We start from the raw sequence: 26,378 nt of genomic DNA, 5'->3' as shown, positions 1-26,378 counted from the left end.
TAGATGTTTTTCACGTAGTTTACCTCAGTATTTTAACCAACATTATACATTTTATTGTTTAGAAAAGATGACGACATCGCAGAAAAATAAAATAAAATTTGTTTTGAACAGGACAAATGTTTTACATGGTGGTATAAAAAGTGTAATGGGAGCCTGGAGGGGAAGAAAGGAAACGGGAACAAAAAAAACCCCAAAACCCACTACTCCAGAAAAAGTAAAAAGCTAAAACAAATTCCAGATGTGTAAGTCTGAAGGTTTTAGCTTTTTCAAATACACAACTACGTGTGCCTTTCACAATAACAGTCACAACTGAACGAGACTTTTTGTACTACTGAACCCTTCAACAGGCCAGTCTGCAAGTTAAAACAAATAATACAATAAACTGCTAAATCGGTAAGTATGCAATTATGGATTGCTTTTAGCTGTTATAAAAAGCTTGTTTACATATCTAATGGTTCATCTTTTATATTCAAACTGTGCTTAATATTTTTTAGTTCAGACATACTGAAGCCCAGCAGCACAGATGGTTTGTGATTATTTATCGCCTTTAAGCATATATTCCTCCTTTTTCCAAAGAATGATGCAACATCAATTTTCCACGCATATAGCAGCGAGGAAAGTAATTCCATCTCTTTTTTAGAAGGATATGGCCTCTCATGAAAGTAGTCTGTCAAAAACTGTTTTTGAGCCTCATACGAATTGTGATCATACTGTCTAGGATCTACTGCCAGAATGCGAAGATCCTCACTAGAAGGAAGCTTCTTCATCTCAGTCCTAGTATTAATCTTTTGTCGCTTGAAAGGCACTACCCCTGACTTCACTTCTTTTTCTGGAGATAGAGCGATGCCAGTACTTAAGCTCAGAGGCTGCTGTTCCTTATTCCTTTGGTCTTCTGCAACAAAGCAGGAATCCGATTGCTTTCTTTTCAGTAGCGCAGAATCATGCTTTTCACCATTCATAAACAGCAGCTCTTTCTTCTCAGAACGCTCAAGCTGCATCTTCACACTTGAGTTGCTGTCTTTGGGAGCACTTCTACAACGGAGCAAATGTACAGCGATAGCTGTTAGAGTCATATTTCCAGTGTACACACCGCAACAGTGGATGCACTTGAAAGCAGGAGACTTCAAAATTGTATGTACAGTTGGCATTATATGATGCCGCTCTTTCAAATGCATTTCATAGGTTTCTTTACTAACAAACGTACCAAAGCAAAAGGGACAGGTTAACACTTTTTTGTTGCATCTACTGTTCACTTCTGCTGTCTGAGGTTTCACTTTGATGTAAACAGGGACAAGTGTCCTTGAATTTAGTCCAGCAAGCACTGCCAAATGTACTTCTCTTTCTCCAATGTCTTCTTTTGGTAACACTGTACTGAAATCAAAGTGTGGAAATACAAGGTCACCCTGAGCATCATTACCTAGCTGAAATCCTCTGTTGCTATAATCTGCATGTAACTGCTTTTTCCCATTGTGTGTAGCTTTATTGTGTTCCACGAGGCTTTTTAAGTCATGGAAAGTAACTGTGCAAAACAAGCAAGCTAAGCCATGCATCAAGAGATGTTTCATGAGCTCTTCTTCACAGAGAAAACATTTACAAGAGAAACATCGGACTGTCTTTTCTGTCATCCACCTTAGAAAGGGTGCGCAAGCTGCAAGTTTGTCAGGTTGTGGGGTTTCCTCCATTTTTACTTCACCGTGTTTGTGGGCCACCTCCATGTGCACCTGGTAGACATTTGATGGGAAAAGCTCATTGCAAACAGGGCAAGTCTTCCACTGCTTAGCCTGTCTGATAGCGTGACTTGTTTCAGGGCCAGGCGGGGAGGCTTGCAACGATAGATTCTGAGACATTAAAACTACTGGAGGAGAGGGCGCACCAGCCGGAGACTGGGACAACTGAGTTACTGTCCCAGACTGCATTAGTTGGTTGGGCACTTGTGGTGGCGTAACAGTTGCTACTCCACCACCAGGAGGTACAGGCAAAGTAACTGAAACTGGGGCAAGCGTGTACGTAGGTATCCCATTAACCTGCTTACCAGTTGGAATCAACTGCCTAAGTATAGAACCTGCAGTCAAAAAAGTTGTGTTTTGAGAAACTGCAGGTTGAACTGGCTGATTTAGTAGGATAACCGCTGGGGCAACAGGTTGATTAAGCTGAAGAAACCCAGGTCTGACAGGCTGTCTGACAGGAACGACCCCAGAGGCAACAGGCTGCAGAACCCCCGATGCAACCGTCTGTGCCACAGGAAGGACCCTGGGACCAATGGGTCTATTCACATTCCCAAGCGACTGGTTGATGGAGAGAACTCCTGGTGCAACCGGTTGATTCACAGGGAGGACTCCTGGTGCAACCGGTCCATTTACAGGGCTGACGGGTTGAGTAACAGGTAGCGTTCCAGCTGCAACCGGACCATTTATAGTACCAATGGGTTGATTAATAGGAAAGAGCCCAGGCCTGACTGCGGGGGCCACAGTTCTATTTACGGTCCCAACAGAATGATTAAGAGGAATAGCTCCGGCCCTCACAGGCTGATTAAGGGGGAGCCTATGGGAAACAATGATAGGCTGTGAAGGTGATGGCTGAATATTGACGTTATTCTGACCTACAGGAAGATTACTAGATACAAGAGTAACGTGCGACGGGGTAACAACTGGAGCAGAAGTTGTATGTGGAAGGCTACCAGAGGCACTTGGAACAGGCAGTGGTCTGACTGTGTTTTGAACTGCTTTTGGCTGCACCACACTCTGGTTTTGATTATTCTGTGGAAACGCAAGCTGGATGCAGGCCGGAGCTGTGACAGAACCTGCGGGGGCAGTGGCAGGCCCTGCAGATGGAGCAGGCACTGCCACACCTTGGGGAGGCTTTGGAGCAATATACATTTGTTTCACCAGTCCTGGTTTCTTAATATGTTCTGAAATCACAGACCGAAGTTTGTTCTCCAGGTCTCGGTGTGTTTCAGCTGTCAAAACATGATACATTAAAGAATCTTGGCTGTTTGCAGAAGCATTACATTTTTTACAGTAGTGCTCAATAGAATTCTCTTTACTTTCATCAGGTTTCTGGCCAAAATATGTACTTATTAAGTTTTGAAAATGGTTCATCAGCACATGTTTCTTCATATTGTAATACAACGTGTCTGTAAAGTGACATTTTAGACATGTAAAGTTTATGATGTCACTCCTGAATTGTTTCATGCCATCCAAAATGCTGACTGTATAGTTCTGTATTCTTTTATTAGATGAATGAAACATCCGGATATGTTTTCCCACTATTTTGGGATCAGAAGCAAATGCACATTTTGGGCAAGGAACCACCAGCTCTTGGTCCATTTCATCCTCATGGTAACGGTGCAAGTGATTCTTGAATGAAGTAAGCAATTTTGACGAGAACTTGCATAAGCTACAGCAGTACGGCTTTGTTCTGTATCTCTGCAAACAAAACAAAAACATCCACTTAGAAACTGCCAGTTTCTAAATCCCTGCTATCTATTTGAAAGTAAGTCTGCACTATCACCTGTCAAAAATGCCTTCATTGGATGTATAGCATGTGTCTTCTCAGTTTCGTGGAGATCTGTTTTTGAAAAGCAGACTTAAAGATGACATACTTAAAGGGAGAAACATTTGTGCCTTTTTTGCTTCTTTATAATTTATTAAGAAGCCTTAAGTGAGTTCACTTCTACTCCAGTTCACAAGTAGTAATTCTGAAGCCCCTTTTTAAAGATGGGTATCACAGAACAAGGTAAGAAGAATTTGTACACCACTGTACATAGGAGGTGAAGCCTTAGCAATTAGGAACAGCAGCCCTTTTAATATGACACTTTTAAAGCTTTACGTAGTTCAGGGCCACCTCCTACGTACTGGAGAAAAAGAGAGAAGAGACAAGGGGTGGGGACTTTTTTGTGTATTTCAATAGCCTACACTTCACTGAAAGCTCTCCAAAAGCACCTCTCCCAGCAAAGCCACAAAAGACTAATTTTTTAAAGAACATTCTTTTGGAGCCAGATTAATAATAGAAAGAGAAAGAAATAAAACCCCCTCATATGATAAAGCAGCAATGACCTATCTGTATTATCTCAACATACTGGACAACCCATCACAGTAATTTCTTTAAGAAACTTCCTCTAGCACACTCATTATAGAGCATATAGATTCTTCTCAGAAAAATATTTTAGCTGTATAAAAATAAATCTGTCTTTCACTAATCAATGGCTTGTTCCCTCAATTACATGTCACTTGACAGCATTACTTTTTGTATCCATATGAACATTATTTGCTTTTTTGAAAAAAATGGTAGCCCTGTCAACCGTTTTTTCTTATCAGCTTCCTAGGAAGCTAACCCTGGCTCCTGAAAAAACTACAGAAACAGTCACAGCAACATCCAGGTGACAAATCTGCACTCTCAAACATCTCGTGGAACTTGTCTGTTCCCTCAGATGTATTTTTCACCCTACTGACTTCTGCCCCTTAAGAAACACCATCCAAAGGGAACAAGCTGTTCCACCACTACAGCATCCAGCCTAGCTAGATCACACACATACATGTCACAGACACATTATAAAGAACTGCAGCAAAAATTTGTGCATTTTTTTTTGTCATTTCATATAGCCATGAAGGTGTCATCTATTAGCAGTACTAGAAGAGTCTCCTCATAACCAAAATCTAACCTCCAAATTCAAAAGATTGGGTCAGATAAAGCCACTGGCTGGCTAAGGCTGCTGAAGAGTACACTGTGAAGGTATCAGTGAATCATCCTCTACTTACACTCTTCAGGTGTCTGGTCTCAGCTGGTATTTAACAGCACCACAGCAAATTAGAAGAAGCTTCAATATTAAAGTATACTGAGTAGAGAAAGGCCGCTGACACTACTGAACTAATGAAGCATACAGAGCATTACTAGAAGCTGCACCTCACTAGCCTTACTTCTTCAGAAGTCAGGTAACAAAGAGAGGTGACTGCTTATTTTAATTGGTTGTCTGAGGCTAGAAAAGCTTATATGCTTTTAAATACTGGGCCCATACACTCTTTAGTTCCTCCCCACCCCATTTCTGGTTTGCCTCTTTCTGTCCCCATAAACTTACACCATAGTGTAATACACTGTCGATATTTCCTTGCTGCCAAGTCCAAACAATTATTGTTAGGTGCATGAGAACACTCTACAAGTAAGTGGTCCAAGTGCTGAATTAATTTACTATTTCATAGTAATGATGTTTTTACTTCTTATAGAAACAAGCATTGCAGTATACCACTAAGAAACTGCCCCAGTACCTGCATATTGGTAAGTCTAGGGAAAATAATGTTCCATGGTTCTATCAAATTAGGATGAATCCTAAAGTCCCATTACTTAGCTAAAAAAAAAAAAAAAAAGACAACCCAACAACAAAAAAATCCCCAAAAATTCTGTTTCAGCAGAACAGAAATATGTGGAAGTCTGCTACTTCGATGCTTTCTGTATGAAATAGAGCTCTTCCACACAAAGGCCTTAGAAAATAATTTCATCAGCATATTCTCCTTGCATACGCATCTAAGCTGCTTTTTATGTTCACAAGTGCTGCTATAGTCTACTAATGGCATTTCAGTTTTACAGATAATTTGACAAAGTAAGAATTCTAAGACACTTAGGAAAAATGAAGCGTCTTGGAGATTGACCAACATAACCCTAAACTGTACAAATGAAATCCAAAAAGGTTTATTAGAGGCATTTAGGAAAACTCGATTAGTCCCACTCCAAAGAATACACCCCAGAACACAGTAACTTTCTGCTGTGTAGTCTCACGTTCTGCACAACCTAGAGACAAGCAGAAAGACACAACAGCCTCCAAAACTTGACGTTCTTCCAGAATTATTAATGTCTCCCTAAAAATAGTACTAATTGTAGAAACCACCACCAACTAACAACTAATCTAAATAGACATTTTCTCCAGCCTACTGAGTTTCCAATGTAGCTCAAACCACTTATTTTCCCCTTATGATAACAACTCTGGAATAGACATCCTGAAAGACCAACTTCTTGTCTCCCAAATCTAGGCAGCATGATGCCAAGACATGCGAATGATATATATCAAGGAACCATGGTTGTTTAAAGAAAATGGATAGGAACAAGTTCAGTATGCAAAAGATATAGCTTGACAAATCTGTTCCACAGCAACACATTACAAACTCTACACTGAAGTTCATCAGATCAGATTTCAATCTTGTTTTCTGGACAGATATAGATACTACTGGTCATGCTGACTAGCTGAGTCAAGATCTGTATTTCTCCCTTCTGGTAAGGGATCCAGTCTCTCTGCTTGGTCTCTCTCCAGACAACAGGAATGAAAGAAGATTCCCTCTCTAGTGCGTGATTTCTAGTTCTTTTCCATTTTCACTGAAATGGCTAATCATTTTTCCTAAAGGGCTGTGGAAGGAAGATAGAAAAAAAAAAACAACTGTCATCTTAAGTTTTAGACAGGAAGCTTCACTTGCTCTGTCTTCATCCTCCTCTTCCCTGTTTCATGTCTGGGGAGGAGGGGGAACCTCCCCTGCTCAGCTAACACAGAAGATCTCCCAACACTGAATTTCTTTCTTTACTCAGAAGGTGGAGGAAAAGGCAAAAAGAACAAAATCAGCAAGGCTAGAGCTCAGATAACACACTGAGTGGAGCCAGGAGACCTGGTAAAAGGAGAAGTTTTCCATGTGCATAAAGAAAGAAAAAAGGAGAAGTGAGGGAAAAGGGGGGGGGGGGGGGGACAGAGAGACCATCATAACCATTAACGAGATTTATTCCATTCACCTAAACTAAAGGTAGTCTTGACTGAAGGTAACTGTAAGCCTTATCTGAAGTGGTGCCAAGAGGCTAGATACAATCTGTCTTTATGAATCTAGTCAAACAAGTCACATTTGACTCATCAACAGATAAACCTCCAGTCTTGAATCTGCGAAGCCAAGTTCAGGAAAGGAGAACTAGGAGACAAAGCAGACAAAAGGTCCTGAACAGTAGCAGGGGTCACTTTCTACTAAATGACAGTTTGGCAAAGACTGAGCGGCTTTGTTTGGTCAGCCTGTACGTTGAGGGCTTTCTTAAAAAATGCAGCTATTGCACTTGGCAAGCTCAGTTTGTTTTAAACATGGTAAAGGCAGCTAAAAAAAATCCTGGCAAACCACCACCAGACTATTCTAAACCATTACCTTTTGATCCAGGATGAAAAGAGCAGACCCACCACGGGTTACATGCTGTTGACAGGCCTTCCTCATGAAAGCAATCAGAAGCCCTAAGACTATTCAGCAAGACTGAGAAAAGACTACCTTTTCTTCTGGATATACTCCTATGCTCTACATAGTATCTTAGAAACTTGCTAGAATATAAAATTATGGAAATCCTTTGGTTTGTTCATCTCAACCCCACCTTTCTTGTACATTCTACCTTCACACAAGGTTCCAGCTATAGAGAACTAAAAGCTGCTTCACATACACAAATCTAACTGGAATATGTTTTCCGCTGCAAGCCCATCCCAAGCTGCTAATGATAATTTCAGCTTAATGCATTTGCATTTATGCAACCACATTTTCACCCTTCCAGTGAAACAAGAAGCATGTTGTATACAAGACCATGTTAAGACTACACACCAGATCAGACTAAAAAGGCAGAGCATTAGTATGACATGTTAAATACTGATGTTCAAGGTTGTACCCTTAAAGACAGCAAATGGCATATATAGTACTTAAAACCAGCTGCATTACAGGGAAGAACACAGAGGAAATGAAAGATCATTCCCTGACTAATTATACTTAGAAAACAGATGTTAAAACTATTTTTTTACCATAAAAAAGGTGTATTTTAACTTTTCCAGGACTTCTGAAAGTGATAAAATTCAGCGACTCCACATGTACATCTACCCAGAATTTCTAACAGATATACATACCTTCCTTTTGCCCACAGACTCCCAAGGAGAGACATCACTCCATGAAGTGTTACAAAAGTGTTTTTCACCTGGGTCAAAACTTTTAAGATTCTAAAAGAAAAAAGAAAACAAGAAATAATCTGCTTTTGCAGTCTGTTCTGAATACAAAAATAGTCTCAATACAGAGCAAGGAAAAAGAAAAAAGGAAAAGTCACACAAACAGAGGATGAATGGAAAGTCCATACAGTATCACGATACAGCTCTCAAAACTCATTTCAAAGAAATTACTACTCTGACCCCTCTTTGATTTATTTTCCTCAAATAATTGTTCACATGACTGCCTCGTAATATAGTAGGAATTCTGAACACTTCATAGTTACTGAAAATAATATGGGAGTGAAAATATTTACATTTTAATTCCATTGCTTCCAGCCAAGTTCACAGTGAACACTGAAAGATATTTTCTCCCTTTACCTTCCTCCTCCTAAATCTGTAATATTTCACTATTTACTTCCATTTATTGACTTACCACTATGGTTTACTTTGCAACAGGTTTTAGTATTACATCTTCATAGTATTGCCATGCTTTTACTTGGAAAAACAAAGACATTCCCAGAAGCTTATTTCAAAGAGCAGCAATATTTTTCCTCAAGCTGTAAAAGCAACAATATTATTGTGTCTGGAACAACCATGTCAGGGTAAACAGCTTTCCTTATAGCATTCTTCTAATCAATCCCATCAGAGCAGTTTACGTTCCTCAAACCAAAGCCAGCTACTTCTCTAAAAATCTTAAGTTCCTCTCCAATTTTCTGAGGCCCACACATATCCAAACACAAACTTAATGGAAAAAAAAAACTAGATTCCTGTTTGCTAGGCATTCCTGAAGACCCTAGGCTAGCTTCAGCAGCACACTAGAGTGTCTCAGATGAAACACAGGCTACAAATCCAGGCTTAACCCACAGAAAACTAGCATCGCTTCTCCCCTCACATTCTCCTTCCCTTTCACAAACCCCTCTTCACTCAAAATTCTGCAAGATGCTTAGAGAGGGTGAGATGTTTTCACCTCTGCACCAAATCCCACTGGAACAGCAGAAGCATGTAATAAAGACCATTGAAGATTAGATCATCTTCAAGAGAAGTGGAATTCATAAATCTAATAGTTTGTGGTCAAAAAACCAATGCAACATTTACATGAAATTTACAAGCAACCCAGGATATACTGAGCAACAAAAAGAAACAAAGCCTCTAGCAGTCAAACAAATATACAATCCTACTTAATGCAGGCTCTGTCTGAGCTAGGCTTCTGTCCACACCGTGCAAATGTCAGCATCCCTGCGTGTCTAACAGATTATAGTGAGCCAGAAGCTCATGCCAATGATAATTTGATTTAAATTAAATTATTCAAGAATTTAGAAAAATGTAGTTAAGTTTGCAATAAGCTTTCTAGCTTTTTCCAACCTTCAGGTTTCCCCAAGGAGAATCCTTTAGAGCTCAGCGCAACAATAAACAAATCCCTTCCATTCTAATCAACATCTAGGCACTGATTGAGTCATCTATTTGCCCTTCAGTCAAACCTTCTTTAAAAAAAACACCACCACCTTAGAAAGAACCCTTGCATGGAACAAGAGAAATCCTTAGAGAACATGATGCTTTTCTTACATACGTTTGATAGAGAAAATGAAGAGACTCAAGATTTACTAACAATTCTTCAGCCGAACACGCTGGAGTGAATTACACACTGTTAAGAAGTTTTACTGAAGTTTATGGCCTACCCCAAACATGTTCTGCTTTTGGTTTGAGTACTCTCCACCAAGAGAGGCTCCTAGACTTGAACACCAGATTCCCACAAGCCAAACGCATGTGATAGTAAGTCTAGATCATTTTGCTGAAACGTTTGTTTCCTACAGAGAAATATTCACAGATAAAGATAGATAACCATTCTTATCATTACAATTAGCCAGTGCAAACGGCTATACTGAACTCTTGCTTTAAACAGAGATCCATGTTGACATCCCAGAAGCAAGTTTTGATCCGTTAACTTGTTATGCCCTTCCCACATTTCTCACTTCAAGGAGGGGAGGAAAACAGGAGAAGGGAAAGGCAACAAGAAGGGAATAAAAACCCTCTGAGAAGCCTGATTAATCCTGATGCATAGTGGATATTTCTAAGCTTAAGAGAAAAACATTTTAGAACTAAGAACTGTTCTCCCCTCTGTATTAAAGCCATAACCGTTTTCCAGAACAAAAAGATAAAATGCTCAGTTTAAATGAAGACTTAAAGATCACAATATGTTAAAGAAGTTAAAATAGATTCCTAAAGGAAAGCCTCTGACATTGCAGTGTACTTGAAAGTACTACTTTGAGAATCCAACTAGTAATCTAGCACAAAAGGCTAATGTTTTCTTCCTAGCAGAGATCAATCAAGAACTTTTAGCCTAAAAACTAATCCATTTGGCCTCCAAGCTACAAAGAGATACTAGTTGTATGTGAAATTCCTTCACCTTCCTCACAAACTACTGTCCATTATCATACCTCATTAGAACAGTTTAAGACCAATTTTAAGACCAGATGGCAGGTCAAGTTTGTATCATATCATTTCATATTGTTTCCTAAATTGTCCAGCTTCCTCACAAGGACAATGTCCAGAAATAAATCATAATATTTGAGGGGAAAAAAACAAAACAAAAACTTAAGCTACTTCTCACCTATTAAGACATCACACACCCTATTCTACCAAAAAAAAATACCACGATCATATGAGCCAAGTACAAGTCAAGTTCTAAAAACCATTCTTCTTGCTGCTAAAGTTATACCAAAACGAGCCCCAGATTACCTGGAAAAAACAAAGTGAAGTTATGAAATTGGTTGAGGGAGAATTATCTGCAAAAAAAAAAAAAGTGGTTTTTTTTTTTGCCCACATTTCACAGAGCTTTTTCCAGAATGGAAACGGTGCTGGGTTCCCCACCACCACCATTTATTAAAAATGAAACAAAACCAAACAAACACATACCGCTCTTAGTCCCAAAAAAACAACCAAACACAAAACACCTTATTCTTCATTCCCCATTAAACCCCATACTGCAATCAAAAAGTTAGACTGTAATCAATTTCATAGCAAAAACTAGCATCATCAAAACACTTCTACTTCACAGGGTCAAGACAGAACAGCTTCTGACTTAGGTTTAATTACAAAACAATATACAACACAATAAAAAGAGTAAGAAAATAGAAATTACTAGGAAAATACACTTCTTCCTGAGCTCTTATGACATTTATTTAGATATATCAAACATTGTTCAACTGCAATAACCAAGAATGTTCCAAAATTAGATATGCACGTAGACCTTAAGCATTTTTTTCCCCAGTCGCTTGCTTACACAGTTTCAGAAAAAAACACCACAAAAGAAACACAGCACCCTTAAAGAAAGTTAGCTTACTTTAGTACCATCATACAGAATTAATCCAAACTCTTGACTATGGTCAACATGAAGTCAAACATATTGAACAGCCAAAAACTCCTGTGTACTAGCTGGCTGAAATACATTACCGGTTAGTCACTGAGTTGCATGACTAACCAGGCAGGCAGCTAAACACCACCCAGTCCTTCACTCACTCCCCCTCCGGTGGGATGGGGGAGAGAATCACAACAACAACAAAGGTAAAACTCATGGGTTGAGATAAAGACAGTTTAATAGGACAGAAAAGAAAGGGAAAATCACAATAATGATAAAAGAATATTCAAAAATAAGTGATGCACAATACCATTGCTGACCATCCACTGACCAATGCCCAGCCAATTCCTGAGCAGTGGACCCCTGGCCATCATTTCCACTAGTTTATATGCTGAGCATGACATCATACAGTATGGAATATCCCTTTGGTCAGTTGGGGTCAGCTGTCCCAGCCGTGTCCCCTCCCAATTTCTTATGCACCCCCAGCCTACTTGCTGGTGGGGCACTGTGAGAAGCAGGAAGAGACCATGACTCTGTGCAAGCACTGCTCAGCGACAACTAAAACATCAGTGTGTTATCAACATTATTCTCATCCTAAATCCAAAACACAGTACTCTTACCAGCTAATAGGAAGAAAAGTAACTCTGTCCCAGCTGAAACCAGGACAATATTTATTTTATGCCATCTACGTCACGCCCAGGTCCCACACTTACAAGACATCCCAATTAATCACCACCACCTTTCCTTTATTTTGATGTCTACACACAGATATCATTCCCTAAGTCTATGAGCCATTCCTCTGAAATGTCTGTTGAGTTCATTTAGTCCATGACTTTGAGCGCCATCTGTCATAACAGTCCTTCAGGGCAGGAGAGATGGTGTGTGGTGTTGGATTGCTACATGCTGAAGCCAGTTCTGGTTCCATCACCACTGCGCTTGTCCGGTTCTATCATCGCTGCACTTTGCTCCATTTCATCAAAGTTCATGCTTCATTAATTTGGGTCATTCTTACTGTAAGACCGTTGATATGGCATATAGCCACCACAGTAGTGATATTTATTATATAAATTTATTTTTTATATAGATATATAGCTATATATATATATTAGAGAGAGAGATTAACATCATACAATTCAAATCATTGGCTATTCTCACCCAAAATCAAATCCCCTTGAGGTACACATTGGACTTCCCCATCCTGCCGCGTTACCCACCAAGTGCACCCAGGTCCTTGAGCAAAAGCAATCCCACGGATGGGTTTGCCTTTGCCTGAGGCAGGAATGACCCAGACTGTCTGCCCCAGCACATTTTTTTTATGTGCACTCCAGGGACTTTATCCCCTTCTACAGTACGTAAAAGTTTTGACTGGGCAGGGCCAGCTCGACTGGCAGATCCCCTACTGTTGACTAACCAGGTGGCTTTGGCTAAGTGTGTATCCCAGGGTTTGAACGTCCCAGCACCCGTTGCTCTCAGTGGAGTCTTTAACAGTCCATTGTATCGTCCGATTTTCCCAGGGGCTGGTGCATGACAGGGGATGCGAGATACCCACTCAATGCCAAGCTCTTTGGCCCAGGTGTCTATGAGGTTGTTTCCGAAATGAGTCCCGTTGTCTGACTCAACAGTTTCTAGGGCACCAGGTCACCACACGACTTGCTTTTCAAGGCCCAGGATAGTGTTCCAGGTGGTGGCATGGGTCACGGGATATGCTTCCAGCTGGAGAGCTGGTGGTTGCTTCCACCGTCGTAAGCACATGGCACTTGCCTTGGCAGGTTTGCGGGGGTGTGATATAACCAATCTGCCAGGCCTCCCCATATTTCTATTTCAGCCATCGTCCTCCACACCACAGAGGCTTGAACCGCTTGGCTCGCTTGACTGCAGCACACATTTCACATTCATGGATCACCCGTGCAATAGTGTCCCTGGTCAAGTCCACCCCTTGATCACCAGCCCATCTATATGTTGCATCTCTTCCTTGGTGGCCTGAGGTGTCATGGGCCCACTGAGCTAGAAATAGTTCACCCTTATGCTGCCAGTCCAGATCCACCTGAGCCACTTCAGTCTTAGCAGCCTGATCCACCTGCTGATTGTTTTGATGTTCTTCAGTGGCCCGACTCTTGGGTACGCAAGCATCTACGTGGCACGCTTTTACAACCAGGTTCTCTACCCGGGCAGCAATATCTTGCCACAATGCGGCAGCCCAGATGGGTTTGCCCCTGCACTGCCAGTTGCTCTGCTTCCATTGCTGTAACCACCCCCACAGGGCATTTGCCACCATCCATGAGTCAGTATAGACACAGACCACTGGCCACTTTTCTCGGTCAGCAATATCTAAAGCCAGCTGGATGGCCTTCACTTCTGCAAACTGACTCGATTCACCTTCTCCTTCAGCAGTCTCTGCAACTCAATACAGCAGCTTTCCACCTCCGATGCTTCCCCACAAGACAACAGGACCCATCAGTGAACAGGGCGTATTGCTTTTCATTTTCTGGTAGCTTATTACATGGTGGGGCCTCCTCAGCATGCGTCATCTCCTCCTCTGGCAATATTCTGAAATCTTTCACTTCTGGCCAGGCCATGACCACTTCCAAGATTCCTGGGCAACTGAGGTTTCCTACTGGAGCCCATTATCAGATCAGTGTCACCCACTTACTCAACGTAGCATCAGTTACATGATGTGCAGAGGCGACCCTCGCTTTGAACATTCAACCCAGCACCAGCAGTCAGGGTGCCAGGAGGAGCTGTGCTTCAGTACCAAGCACCCTTCAGATGCTGCCAGCATCTCTTTTTCAGTTGCAGTATAGTGGGCCTCAGATCCTCTGTATCCTCAGCTCCAAAACCCTAGGGGCTGACTTCGAGTCTCCCCTGGTGCATTCTGCCAGAGGCTCCAGGTAGGGCCGTTCTCCCTGGCTGTGGTCTAGAGCACGTTCTTTACATCTGGCCCTGCCCGGACTGGCCCAAGGGCTACTGCATGAACCATTCTTCTTCTGGGTCACTTGATAGAGAGGGCTTACAATCAGACTGTAATTTGGAATATGCGTTCTCCAAAAACCCACAACGCCTAAGAAACCTTGTGTTTCCTTTTTGCTAGTTGGTGGAGACATGGCTGTTGTTTTGTTGATCATATCCATTGGGACCTGATGACATCCACTTTTTATTCCTAAGAACTGGATCTCCTGTGCAGGTCCCTTGACCTTACTTTCGTTTATGGCAAAACCAGCTTTCAGAAGGACACGGACTAGTTTCTTCCCTGTCTCAAAAACCTCTTCTGCTGTGTTGCCTCACACATTGATGTCATCAACGTATTGCAGGTGTTCCAGAGCCTCACCCTGTTCCAGTGCAGTCTGGATCAGTCCATGGCAAATGGTGGGGCTGTGTTTCCACCCCTGGGGCAGCTGATTCCAGGTGTACTGGACGCCCCTCCAACTGAAAGCAAACTGTGGCCTGCACTCTGCCGCCAAAGGGACTGAGCAAAACGCATCAGCGATACCAGCTCCGGCATTCCACTTGGCTGCTGTGACTCCAGTTCGTATTGAAGTTCTAGCATGTCTGGCACAGCAGCAGTCAGTGGCAGCATGACTTCATTCAGGTCACGATAGTCTACTGTTGGTCTCCACTCTCCATTAGGCTTTTGCACTGCCAAATGGGACTGTTAAAGGGTGCGTGAATCTTGCTGATCACTCCTTGGCTCTCCAGCCGACAAATCAGCTTATGCATGGGAATCAGGGAGTCTCGGCTGGTGCAATATTGCCGCCGGTGCACTGCTGTGGTAGCCATCGGCACCCGTTGTTTGTCGGCCCTCAGCAACCCCACAACAGAGGGGTCCTCTGAGATACTGGGCAAGGCGGACACCTGGTTAATTTCCTGTCTCCAAGGCAGCTCTACCAAAAGCCCACCGGTACCCTTTTGGGTCCTTGAAATACCCTCTCCTGAGTCAGTCTATGCCAAGGATGCACGGGGCCTCTGGGCCCGTCAAAATGGAGTGCGTTTGCCACGCATTCCCAGTTAGGCTCACGTTGGCCTCCAACACAGTCAGCTGTTGGCAACCCCCTGTCACTCCAGAAATACAGATGGGTTCTGCCCCTTTATAGCTTGATGGCATTACCGTAGACTGTGCGCCAGTGTCCACTAAGGCCTTATACTCGGAATTTCTTCGTACTGCCAGAGTTGGACAGCCAATTCATCCACCGTTTGTCCCTCTCCGTCTTCCCAGGTCATTACTGCCAATGAGCTGCCATATGACACTGGTGCGCTCTGTACAAACTTCCGCCACACGGGTCGCGTGCACTTGACTTCATCGGGATCTTTGGATAACTGCTTGCTGTCCAGGTCATCACAACTCACCTCCAGCACAGCTAATTCTCTCAGGTACTGGATACCTCTCTCCATGGTGGTCCACCTGCACGGGTGACACAGAACACCTTCCTTGAAGGGATACCGTTGCTTCAAGCCTGACAGGAGGTGCCTCCAGAGGCTGAGGGCTTGTTCCCCTTTGCCAATTGCTTTGTCAATGCCCCCTTCCCTAGAAAGAGATCCCAGCTGCTTGGCTTCCCTACCCTCCAATTCCAGGATACTGGCCCCATCATCCCAGCATCAGAGCAGCCAGGTGACAATCTGCTCACCTGGACAACAGCTGAAATCTTTTCACTTGTCTTAGCTCACTCAGGGATAGGGATCAGGTGGTTGCTGCCTCATTTATGAGTTCTGCCTCTTTCTCCTCCTCTTCTCATGATGGCCCTGCTTCAGAGTAGCCTGCCTTGTCCACTTCTTCCCTTAGCAGGGGAAGAGTTTCTTCCCTTACTAAACAAGCTGATTTTCGCTTCCAACATTTCTTCTTGTCTATAGGGGCGACTGATACCAGCACGGGTTGGTTCTCTGGTTCAACTGCACTGCCTGTCGCCAGGGCTGGAGTAGCCACAGTGCCTGCCGCTTTGGCATCAGATCCCAAGACCTCCTCTTCCCCTTGAGGGTCCTGAAGAGTGTTGAACAGGGCTCAGAAGGCATGGGCCAGGCCCCAGCACGTTGCAGTGATTTGTTTCTCTCTGGAACTGCCAGGGTCACAGCAGACTTTTTCCAAACATTTTACTAGTTTTTCAGAATTCTGCACTTGTTTAGGGATGAAGTTCCAAAATACTGGAGGTGCCCACTGTCCTAGGTACTTGCCCATCCTATCCCACACACCCTACCACTCCTAACTACCCAGCCTTGCGACAGATCTCTGGCTGCTATACTTAGACACTTGTTGAACCTTAAACAAGACCTGAAACACATTCAGGAGACACAGCAATAGGAACAGGCTGGTTTGAACATCCCAAGGATATTCCAAATTCTCAAGAGCTATTGTAACTAGCCTGGAGGAGAAGAGGAAGGGGAAGCAGCAGGGCAAGTGTCCCCCCTTGTCTCCCCCATAAATTGGCTCTCCCAGGAGAAAACGTAAAGACTGTATTATTAACAGTTTCCAAGAGATGGTTCCCGAAGTACAGAGATGACAGCAATGCTGAGTACAGATACCAGATCAGTCTCACGACCAGTAATTCTATCATATCATAAGCCAGTGGTACACAGAACAGCAAAATGATAACCTTAGTCCAACCCCCAGAGGTGATACACAGCACAACAGGGAACATATACAGCAAGTAAGGTGCTACATAACACAACTCCGAGAACAAGCGCAACAACTCTGAGAGCAAAGAAATCAACATTGCAAGCAGCAACTCTTAACCTAATAAAGAACACTTGTAACAAATTTGTTTTAACACGCTCTGGTCAGATCTGTCATTATCTCAACCCTTCGAGCCCCGCGTTGGGGACCAAAAAAGGACTGTCGTGGTTTAACCTGGCAGGCAACTAAACACCACACAGCCGTTTGCTCACCTCCCCCTGGTGGGATGGGGGAGAGTATCAAAAAAAAGAAAAAGTCATGGGTTGAGATAAAGACAATTTAATAGGACAGAAAAGAAAGGGGAAATCACAATAATGATAAAAAAATATGCAAAACAAGTGATGCACAATGCAATTGCTCACCACCGGCTGACTGGTGCCCAGCCAGCTCCTGAACAGTGGACCCCTGGCCATCTTTTCCCTTAGTTTATATGCTGAGCATGACACCATATGGTATGGAATATCCCTTTGGTCAGCTGGGGTCAGCTGTCCCAGCGATCTCCCCTCCCCACTTCTTGTGCACCCCCAGCCTACTTGCTGGTGGGGCAGTGTGAGAAGGAGGAAAAGGCCTTGACTCTGTGCAAGCACTGTTCAGCAACAACCAAAACATCAGTGTGTTATCAACATTGTTCCCATTCTAAATCCAAAACACGGCCCTATACCAGGTACTAGGCAGATAATTAACTCTATCCCAGCCAAAACCAGGACACTGTGGTTGTACTTTTTCCTGGTATTACGCTTGCCAATCTGATGGTTTGAATTCCTCCTGCTTGTTGCACAATACTTTCTCCTCAAAGTGGCAACTATGGTACTAGGTTCATCCTGATCAGCCCAGTACACTTGCATATACTTTTTAAGATGCAGAACTGCACTGTAACTCAGTAAGACAAGTTTGGTATTTTTCCCTGGACAGAAAGTTTAAAGGCCTGCAACAAGATTACTGGGTCTAATTGCTTGTCCTCTTTCAGAAATACTGACAATTCATATATCCTTCAGAGGCTTGCCCTTGATATGTGATGGGATGCCTTTCTGTAGACTCAAGTCTTCATCTGCTTCTGATTTGAAAAGAATCGCAAAGAAGTTGCTGTGTAGTACACAAATAACATTTCATTAGTCTGTGGTGTTTTCCCTAAAGCTGTCCTGTTTCCTCTTGTTGAAATATTACTAGCAGAGAACATGCAACACCATCCATAACACATCTTGTTGAGAAACAGAGTTTCTTTCACTGTTATATACTAAAACACTAAATTCCACCCCTGGCATATGAGTCTTCAAGTAAAGACACCACCATAAAGATCTATGGCAGAGAGTATCATATATACACTAAAAAGTGAAATATTTTTCAAGGGTTTATGTTTCAGATTGGTTTACATTATTTCCAATGCTTTACCTTCAACAATTCCCTGCAGCTGTCAAGCCCAAGATCCACAAGAATGCCCTTCACCTTTTTTCGAGCCTTCCTGATATTATCAAGATTTTGAACAGGGATTTGAAACATTTTGCACTTTTCCTGAAAAAGAAATACAAAGAAGAAGTGATGGAGTACTTGAACACAGGCACTTGCATTTAACAGTATTAAAACAAAAACTAAAGTCCGAAAAATGTGTTCTTAAATATGAAAACCCAAAAGCCTTAAGCCAAAGAACGGGTCTCATTAATACTTCCCAGCACATCACTTGCTTCCTCTTAAAGGAAACAGAACCTGATTTGGGGGAGAAAAAAATCCTTTCCATTTCTTCTATCTAAACAAAATTTCAAGTTTTTCTTTCAGATCTCTTTGTATCTATAAGGCAGCTATACTGTGTTTTGTGGGTTTTTTTGTAAGAGAACATGAACACCAGAGTTTTACTAAGTTCTATTCAGAAAATTACTATCATCTCATTTAGGAAGGAGGAATTCAACACATTTCACCTTGAATGTTAGTGTCAAGATGAGAAGCCTCTTTGATAATTTGGTTTGTCGTCATGTATGTACAGTAAAATCTAAATTTCCTGCAGAAGTTTCTGCTGCTGTAAGCTGATATGGACCTTGGCATAAAACAAGCTACTACAATATTAATGCAGTAGAACTAAAACGTTATTAATGTATGGCACTGATAGCTGAAGTGAGACTTTTTTTTTTTAATACCCATATGCTTTTAGGCCTCCTCTGAAGAAGTGTATATAGCTCTATTTCCTTCCCCTACTCCAGAATTTGGATTTATATCCTACCCTGCCCCCTTCAGCAAGCTGCAATAGCTGCCATCCAACATACAGAGGAGGATGACAACTAAAGCAAGATTATTGAAAAACATATTATCTACTGCAGGTCATCTATTTGAAGGGTTGTTGCGCAGCGTGGTTGCCCATCTGTCTAGAACATACCACCAGGAAGGGTCTAGCACTTCCCCAACAGCTAGGCTTATCACTCCCCATGCAGCTGGGCTATGAACGCATCAGTGGCTTATCTTCAGCTCCCAGTACATCCTAAGGTATGCCCATGGGCTTAGCTTTAGAAGTATGTCCCTTTATCACCTCCTCCCTAGATTATAGTAAAACACAATTTAGACTGAGATTTAAGCAACTTAAATGGGCACAGAATGCAACAGAACTACACTGCACTGGAAAAGGTCACTGGGAGCTTCACAGGTACACTGTTGTTCTTAAATAGCTGGCAGAGGACCCAATAGAGTTTAAAAGATCTGTCCTTATGGCTAAACAATTCATCCATCCAGGACAAGTTCTCACAAGAAGAAAATAAAGAAAATCCCCAAAGAGTACATCAGCTTTGATGGTCCTGAATGTCTTCAAAAGCTATACTTCTCAAAAAAAAAAAAAAAGCGGGATCACTGTCAACATGAAAGCTTTGCCTTGAAAGGCGAGACCTTCCTGTAAACAGCTGTTAAAACCCCTCCCACATAAGACAGAAGCTACAAGCTAAGCCTCACCAAAAGAAAAAAACAAAACAAACAACTTTTTCTACTCTGTATGTCATCACTCAAGAAGAAAAAACACAAATCTTAATTTATGTACAAAACATACAATTGAGGTTTTTTTAATTAAAGTTCAAACAACTCACATGCTATTCTCCTCTTCTTCTCCCCCCAAAGGAAAGGTGTGTAGAGAGAAATGGAGAGGGAGCCCCATTTGACAGATGCTAGTCCTGTTTTCTAATATTTTTTATCAGTAAGAAGTCTGGAGGACATTCTGATACCATTGGGGTGGGTGTGGAACAGGAACCTATACAGAATGGAATAAATCAGAGTAACTAGTCTGGCATTCTGTCAAAATCCAAGGAGTAAAATTAAGATGAAAATCCTCTTTTTAAAGTGAAGTCAACCAGGAATTTGTATAGTCTCTGGTTAAAGCTTTATGATCAGTCCCTCTATGATAGCAGGTTATGTGCACCAACCCCATGGTCCACTGCAGGTAACAACAGAGCTGACAGGACGTCACCATGCTCAGATCAGCCAGAAGGAGATGTGGTTCAATACGTTAGGCTCCACTGGAAACGGTTCCTCCACTTCAGTCCTTTAACTGATACACTGATGCTACTGAAGAAGGTGAAGCAGACATTTCTTGAGGCATGTCTATCTCACAAAAAAGAAACATTAGTCTACAAAGGTGGTATAGTATGTACATCCATGTATCACAAGAGTTTTCTTAACCAATAATCTTTCTGAAACAGAAGTCATTAATCCAGGAAAGAAATAAAAACAAAAAAAACCCAAAGCAACAAAAGAAGAAACTTGAATACAAATTACTTATTTTCCAGGTTTCAAGTAGTTGGTCTTCAGTCCAAAAAGATGTATATTTCCGTATCACAAGCATGGTTATTCAGCTGGTCTTTAAACAAACTCCTCGGGAGTAAGACTCTAAGTTACTCATCTAACATTCTTTGCATCCATTAGACAAGCGATGCCCCATCATAAAGGTCACAAAATTTCTAAACCCTCAAGCCCTCAGTTTAATTCCCTGGTTACTGTACAGTTTATTATCCATACTCTTTTACTACCAATTTATTTCTCTTGTATTTTGGACATTCTTCAAGCTTTAGCTTGCACTTTGTTTCCATGCATAACTACAGTCAATCTTTTGTTGGTACGCATCCCATTCTTAACCAGCAAATTCAACACGAAAGCACTACAGTAAAATTAAACCTGAATTACTCTAGCCCAAGAGTCTTTATCCTTTTACTGCATTGGCTACCTAAAAAGATAAATTTATCTTCAACTAGTTTTAACTGTGGTTTCCAAAAAACTAATAACCCATTGAGTTTTCACAGACAGTACCTTTTCATAAACAGAACCAAGGCAAGTTAACAGCAAAATAGAAGAATTACTGTAGCAGCTGATGTCCCAAACTCAGGTCTAAAAAGGTCATTCAACCCTTGCTCAGGCATTTTATCTATCAATCTATTCCTGCATTTACTGTTCATTTAGATAACACCTCCAGAACAATACCACAAACTGAAGTTTTATGCAACACTAAAGGTTCCCTTAATTTCTATATTTGTGATCATATAACATCCAGCTACGTTCAGCTTTTCAACAAAGATCACAAATGCAACTCTTCCCCTCCAGTAGTACTGTAGTATTTTAATACTAGTCTAAACAACAAGGTAACAGTCTGGACAGTATCTTACTAGTCAAAGACAAATACTACTAGTTTGCCAAGTAACTATGCTTGACTATAATTTCTCTGCATAAAAAAAGCAAAAATACTAACATTTCAGCTCTTCAAAGTGAGAAGTCACCACAAAATGGAAAGTTCCTATTTGCCTTCCTTTTAGTCTGCTTCTTAGAACAACACTCATTCACCTTGGAAGGGACCTCAAGAGGACACCCAGTCCAGCCTCCTATTCAAAGGGGGCTCAACGATGAATTGCAACCAGGGCACTCTCTGTCTTGGCCAGTCAGGTCTTGAAAACCTCCACAGACAGAGGTTTGACAGCCTGTCTGGGCAATCTCTTCCAGTGATGGACTGTGCTCACAGTGAAAGGTTTTTTCCTTATGTCAAATCAGCACCATTTCAGTTTGTGTTCCTAAGGAAATCAGGCATATACAATCAAATTAAATATGAAGCTGGTATGGAGTTGGAGCAAGGAAGATGCACAAATGTGCCTTTCACATGCATGCAAATACATCCAGCAAAATCTGACAGTAACCTAAACAATCAGGCATTTCTAGAGATTTCATGAAAACAGGAAGCTAGAGACAAACCCTATTAGATCCACAGAGAAAAAGGCTGCAATGCAACCCTTTTCAGACACCAGATAATCTACACAGAAGCCATACCTCCAGACGTGTTCCTACAAATCTGGCCTTCACCAGTCTCTTGCTCATGGAACAGCTTATAGTAGGGAAATTATGAAAGGCTTAAGGAATTTTGTCCTTTCATATTATCTGCTTCGGAAATTAAATCATTCTTAGTTTTTATAGCTTTTTATCTGTAAACTGTCATTAGCAACTGTGGAATAGATGTTTATAAAGACTTTCAGGTTTGGGTATATTTGGGTGGGAAGTATTTTTAAAGGTTTGTTTACCAACTTGTATTTCAGCAGTTATCAGAATTGACAAGCACCAATAAAGAATTCTTTATTTTCATTTCAGTAAACTCATTAGAAGTTGATAATTCAATATTAGTTGAGAAAACAATAACTGCTTCATTCCTGAAAATCAAATGAGGGCATGTGATCTACCAATTCTCAGAATGGAAAGAACAAGAACACTGGACAGCAAAGACAGCAGCTAGGAGGACAGGCATGCTGAGAAACTGCCTAGAAAAACATGAGTTCTGCTTGGCCATGCTGAATTTTACTCTCATCAGTTTTGTTTTGTTTCTGATAAGCTTACAAGCCCTCCAAGAAGTCATACCTGGGTATCTGCTCAACCACGTTTTACACGGACGGTTCCATTCTCTAGACTCTTATCTGTGCTTTCTGAGAAAGACCTAACCGGATTTAAGAGTACATTGGCACCATCAAAACTTATATAGCCTCCTATCAACATCTCTAGGTGTTCTAACAGCTTTGAAAGATTTGACTCCTGGAAAAAAAAAAACAGTCAGTTGATTAGAATGGATACTATTCTTGCTTATTATGTCATTTGTTGTAAATTAAAATTAAACTGACTGCAGAAAAAAATAGATTAATAAAACCTACTAAGTTCCCATCAACAAAATAATGCTACTTTATTTTCTTAAATTCCAATTTCTATCCAAGTGCAACTTGATAGCAATCTCAGGTTAAAAAACAATAAACTTTTTTTTGTCAACTAAATCAGAAACCTTTAGGGGTCTCCAATTACAGATCTCTTATAGTCACAATAATTTTGCTCTTTCCTTGGCTATAAATCACATACCCTTTTAAAGTCATCTAATCCAACACAAAGATAGCCATCATTCAGCAGCTGCTAGCACAGCAAAAAGCATTAAGGTATGTGATTACATAGATAAAGATACAGCGCATCAACCTGCATCTTACCTAAAAAGTCAAATCAAAACAAACTTAGATCGCTAACTTTAGCTACTGTGGTTTAAATAACTATTGCGATGCTTCATTAACACACAATGAACTCTCTGTTATCCAAGACTAGTTAGAGGAGAAGAAGGGACTATACCATTCAAACTCATGGAGCCTTCCTAGAGCACTGTGACTCACACAGAGCTTGACTCCCTTGGGGATCAGCATTAGCCAGAAACTGAACCCAGCAGGACCCAAGCGCATTCTAACTTGAGAATCTACGCAGAGCCTACTCAAATCCTGCAGGACGCATCAGCCCCATGTGAGCAGAAGAATCACAGGCCGAGCCCAGTACAACTGCATTTGTACTGCACTAGTCCACCTGGTATGACTCAAAGACATTTCACACAGGTGCACAGAACAGTTCATAGCACAGATAAGCCACAACCTGAATAATTCAGCAAGGGGACAAAACTGAAAAAAATAAGGCTGTGCTACAGGTTTCAGTGGAAGGATTGAAGCATTTAAACACATGCCAGCTCCATGAGCCTCCAACAAGACTTAACCCAAATCATGGAGTTCCCAGTGGTAAAACATAAGGCATTAGAAAACTGTGTTTGTGTGCTCTTCACTGTGTCTGAAGATTTGCTATAATTTGGAGGGTTTTGTTGTGTTTTTTTTTTTTTTTAAATTTTCATGAAATAAACTATTAGAATTACAGGGTTTATGGTAGCTTATAATACAGCATATTTATTACACATGGTTTGTCTAAATATTCCTCTAAAGAAATACCCTTTTCTTGTTCAAGATTGAACTGAAAGTTTATTTAAAAGAGCACTAAGATTTCTAGAATATTTCTAGATTGGATCGGGGGTCCCCAAGAGTAAGTCTTTATAAGTATTTCATTATAAGTCTTCAGAACTTTTAGGGGTTCAAACATGTACTTTTGATGATAGAAAACTGTTAAGGAAAACAACCAATTCCCCCCCAACAGTTTACCTGTCAGAACTTAAGTATTTATCAGTCGAAAGGGAGCTGTTCATAATTTGACAGTACAGAACTATGAACTGTTGCAGCAAAAGTCAAATACCTATCTTTTAATCCATTTACAAATCAGAACAAAAAGAACTTCCCACTACTTGCTCTCAAGCACAAGGCAAGCATACTCAAATGATTTTAATGATTTGCATTGTACAGGTTATGTTTGTTGACATTACGAATACAATTTTTTATTTTTTCTAAAATTTATGCATTGGTGAAATACCACAAGAATATTTAATGTCATTTTGCATTGCATTAACATTTTAGTTCTAATTTTGCATGCGTACTATTCCCGTGCATATTAGTTTTCCATGAGCTCTTTCAAATGCCCACGTTGTCCAGAAGTAATGAAGACTTTTCATCCGCAGGCTTTGAGACAGCCTGTTGAGTTGGTTCCTTAAACACCCTATCGCCCAAGTATCGACAGAAACTATGAAAAACAAGAGAGTGGTCCTAAACAGCTCTTCAGTGAACAGTGCTCGTACAGCAGCGAGCCCCCCCGGTGCCAAAACGCCTCTGTAGGCCAGTTCCTGCTGCCGACCGTGGGCGCGCCCGGAAGCCCCTCCTGCGCCGACGGGCGCCGCGGGCAGGGGAGGGGGCCCGGCCCCACGCCGGCCCCGGAGGGCGGCCCCACGGGAGGACGGGGGCGCCGCCGGGGTTTAGCGGAGCCGGCTACGGCGGCCGCAGCCCCGCCCCACCCGCGCCCCGGTAGCCGGCCGGGTCTCCAGCGCACGCCGAGGAGCACCGGGGCTGCCCGGCAGCCCCGACGGGCCGGCCGGCGATGGCAGGGGAGCTGACCGCCCCGGGGCCGACACCCTCGGGCCTGACAGGAGCCGCCCCCACCCGGGCCGGCTGGAGCGGGCCGGCTACCGCGGGGGCTTCGGCATGAACGCCCCCCGCGCCTCCAGGTGCTGCCCGGGCGGGGAAACTCGGAAGCTCCCGGCTGTGAAGGGGCAGCACCCCCCGGCAGCCAGCCGGCCCCGCGCCTCCCCGCAGCACGGCTCGGCGCACGGACCCTCCCCGCCCGTCCCCCGGCGAAGCCCAGCAGCCCTGGGCGAGGCGCGCTCTGGGCTCCCAGCACGCCGCCGAGGCGGGCCGAGAGGCGAGCGCAGCCGGCGAGGCGCGCCGAAGCCGGCGCTCACCGCCAGCCTCCGGCTCGCACCCGCGGCTACAGCGCCTCCGCCCGCGGAGGCCGCCCTGCCCGCGCCGCGAACCTCCGCCCCCGCCTCCCCGCGCCCCTCGGGGCGGGCCGCCTGCGGGCGCCGCCTGCGGGCGCCGCCGGCTCACCCCGCTGCACCTACCCGGCCGGGCTGCAGGGGGAGCCCGCCGCCGCTCCGCCGCCTCGCCGCCGCTCCTGCCGCCGCCGCCGCCTGCCGGGTCCCGGGCCCGCGCCGCAGCCTCCGCCTCCCGCTCCTCACAGCGCCGGCCCCGCCGCCGCCTCCGCCGCCTCGGCCGCCGCGCCCCTCCCGCGCCGCGCCGTGCCCGCCGCCCCGCCCCGCGGCTCCTCCTCCTCCGCCGCCGCCTGGTGCCGCGCTCACTCCGCGCCCCGCGAGGGCGGCGGCGGCAGCATCGCTGGAGCCCGGACCGACCTCGGCTCAGCCCCCGCGCGCAGCGCCCGCCGCCCCGCGCCCGCCCTTCGGCCTCCGCCCGCTCCTCATCCAGAGCCAGAAAGAGAAAATGGCGCTCGATTTAGCCCAGGAAGTGACGTCGGGGCTCATTTGCATGCCAGGCAGCCAGCCAATGGGAAGAGAATGGGGCCAATGCTCCCATTGGCTCCCCAGAGGAGCTGGGCGCGGCTGGGGGCAGGGCCTCAGGTGGGGGGGCCCCCTCCGGGCCCGGGGCTCACCTGCGCCCCTGCCACCTGCCCCTCCTGCCTGCGCCCTCCAAGGGGCACCAGTGGGGGCTCTCGCGAGA

At 43.4% G+C, this 26,378-nt stretch overlaps 1 protein-coding gene across 12 annotated transcripts; it reads right to left on the bottom strand.

Moving 5' to 3' along the window:
• Positions 1-26,344, bottom strand: ADNP2 (ADNP homeobox 2). Of its 12 annotated transcripts, XM_087765533.1 has the most exons (7): positions 25,766-26,344; positions 20,725-24,894; positions 20,373-20,550; positions 20,040-20,200; positions 18,373-18,492; positions 7,895-7,984; positions 1-3,425 (listed from the first exon to the last, which is right to left on the bottom strand). In XM_087765533.1, exons 5-7 carry the CDS (start codon positions 18,478-18,480, stop codon positions 441-443), a joined length of 3,183 nt encoding a protein of 1,060 aa, XP_087621659.1. In that variant the 5' UTR covers positions 18,481-18,492; positions 20,040-20,200; positions 20,373-20,550; positions 20,725-24,894; positions 25,766-26,344; the 3' UTR covers positions 1-440. The 12 variants fall into 12 exon arrangements, with proteins under 12 accessions (XP_087621659.1, XP_087621666.1, XP_087621640.1 ...); XM_087765540.1 differs by lacking the exon at positions 20,725-24,894 and having other exon boundaries at positions 20,373-20,576; XM_087765514.1 differs by lacking the exon at positions 20,725-24,894.
• Between the last annotated feature and the right edge of the window lie 34 nt (positions 26,345-26,378).

Source organism: Nipponia nippon, unplaced genomic scaffold (assembly GCF_047370975.1).
Source record: "Nipponia nippon isolate SJK-2023a ecotype South Korea unplaced genomic scaffold, ASM4737097v1 scaffold_1, whole genome shotgun sequence".
Classification (NCBI taxonomy): Eukaryota; Metazoa; Chordata; class Aves; order Pelecaniformes; family Threskiornithidae; genus Nipponia; species Nipponia nippon.
This window is presented reverse-complemented; position numbering and strand designations above follow the sequence as displayed.